At 32.4% G+C, this 2,500-nt stretch overlaps 1 protein-coding gene across 1 annotated transcript in view; it reads left to right on the top strand.

Annotated features, from left to right (window-relative positions):
• The window catches only part of LOC137639996 (uncharacterized), a 42,984-nt gene that overhangs the window by 7,783 nt on the left and 32,701 nt on the right, over positions 1-2,500 (top strand). Inside the window, exon 3 of the mRNA XM_068372338.1 lies at positions 1,580-1,827. Within this exon, the coding sequence (XP_068228439.1) occupies positions 1,580-1,827 (248 nt within the window). The remainder of the gene's footprint in view (positions 1-1,579; positions 1,828-2,500) is intronic.

Genomic DNA, 2,500 nt, shown 5'->3' with positions numbered 1-2,500 from the left:
CAAAATTTATTATTATAAACATGTAAAATTAATTGTTTTAGAGAGGTAACAATAATTATTTTAGACGGGCAAAATTAGTTATTTTAGACGGGCAATATTAGTTATTTTTAACAGGCAAAATTTATTATTTTAGACAGGCAAAATTAATTATTTTATAGACAGACAGAACATTAGCTACTTTATACAGGCAAAAATTAATTATTTTAGACAAGCAACCTTAGTTATTTTAAACAGGCAAAATTTATTATTTCAGACAGGCAAAATTTATAATTTTAGACAGGCAAAATTTATTATTTTAGACAGGCAACATTAATTATTCTAGCCTAGCAAAATAATTAATTTAGGCAAGCAAAATCAATTAGTTTAGCCTGGCAAGATAATTAATTTAGACAAGCAAAATTAATTATTTTAAACAGGCAACATTCAATATTTTAGACAGACAAAATTAATTATTTTAGTCTAGCAAAATAAATAATCTAGACAAGCAAAATCAGTTATTTTAAACAGGCAAAATTAATTATTTTAGACAGGCAAAATTGATTATTTTAGACTGGAAAAATTAATTATTTTAGACAGACAAAATTAATCATTTTAGACATGGAAGACTAATTATTTTAGAAAAGCCAAATTAATTAGTTTAGACAAGCAACAGTAATTATTTTAGATATAAAAAATTTGCAATTTTAGACAAATAGAATTAATTATTTTAGACAAACAAAATAAATTAGACAAGAATAATTAATTATTTTAGACAGGCACAATTAATCACATTCAGCTGTGATTATAACATGTAGGTATCTGATATTTAATATTTTCTATTTACTATAATGTTCAGTAAATTCTACCTTATGATAATAGCATCTTATATAAGATATTTAATTCACAGTTTCCTTAGCAATAAACATGAATCAATCTGACATAAATGGGAAGATCAAAGCTCTGACAGATAATTATTCCAGTTAATTAGAGTTTTACAGTTCTAAATCATCTGGAAATAAACCGCATTTATTTATATATTCATTTACTTATTTATTGCATTTCAAGTGTGACCCAATTTAACAGGATACTCAGGGTGATATTCTGCAAATCCTTGAGATTTCACCAAATTGAAATCTATGAGAAAGAAAACGAGGTTTAACTTGATAAAATTATGTAAGCAACATTTTTCATTTAATGAATTAAAAGGCAGAATGCTCCAATAACATTTAAATTTCTTTGTAAATGGAAATTACAAATATGAATATTCTCATAGTCATTTGCCAACGATCCTTTAGTTTATTTTTATCATGCTAATCATCATCATCATCTGCTCCCACGGCTATTGACGCCAAGGGCCTTGGTTGGATTTCGACAGTCGTCTCTATCTTGAGCTTTTAATTCCATACGTCATTCATCATCTCCTGCTTCAAGCTTCATAGTCCTCAGTCATGTAGGCATTGGTCTTCCAACTCTTATAGCCCTTGTGGAGCCCAGCTGAATGGTTGGTGAACTAATCTCTCTTGGGGAGTGCGAAGAGCAACCCCAAACCATCTCCATCTACCCCTCATCATGATATTCACACGATTCATTTCCTTCACAGTGAAATTGGAATCCCTGGTAGCGGAAGAGGGCTCCGTCTTCGTCATTCTCGAGACCTTTGAGAACAAGACCGACTGTGGCGTTGGCGGCTTCTCTCTCCACTCGGTAGAAGAAGAGTCGAACGGATTGGAGGAGTTGGAGCAATCGGAAGACGCTGCTGGAAGTCCTCGTCGTAGAGGTGGTCGCCCCGTGATAGGCACTACCACTAGGACACCCCTGGTGGCGTTTGCTGTAGATACAGAGGCCGAGGTAAATATGACGATTATTTGCATATATATGAAATGTAAGATCTATTTCAGTGTTGGGGAACTGAGGAACTCTCACAATATCTAAAAGTTCCATGAATACTGGCTTTTATATGGTAAAACTGTCCATAATTCCAGACTTCCACAATGTGTTGGGTAACTGAGACCCTCACAATATTTAAAAATTTCATCAATACTGGCTTTGATATTGTATAAATATCCACAATTTCAGACTTCTACGATGTGTTGGAAACTGAAACTCTCTCACAATATTAACCAAAGTTCCTTAAATACTGGCTTTTATATTGTTAAACTGTCCATAATTTCAGAGTTCCACAATGTGTTGGGGAACTAAGCCCCTCTCACAATATTTAATAGAGTTCAATAAATACTGTCTTTTGTATCATAAAAAATATCCATAATTCCAGAGACCCCTCTCACAATATTTAAAGGTTCCTTAAATACTGCCTTTTATATTGTAAAACTTTCCACAATTCCAGATTCCCACGATGTGTTTGGGAAGTAAGTCCCTCTCACAATATTTACAAAAGTTCCATAAATACTGGCTTTTATATTGTATAAATATCCATAATTCCAGACTCCTTCGACGTGTTGGGTAACTGAGCCCCTCTCACAATATTTAAAAGTTCCATTAATACTGGCTTTTATATTGTATA

The sequence above is a fragment of the Palaemon carinicauda genome, chromosome 4, assembly GCF_036898095.1.
Source record: "Palaemon carinicauda isolate YSFRI2023 chromosome 4, ASM3689809v2, whole genome shotgun sequence".
In the NCBI taxonomy this organism is placed as follows: Eukaryota; Metazoa; Arthropoda; class Malacostraca; order Decapoda; family Palaemonidae; genus Palaemon; species Palaemon carinicauda.
The sequence above is the reverse complement of the archived record's forward strand: the minus strand, read 5'-3'. Positions and strand labels throughout refer to the sequence as shown.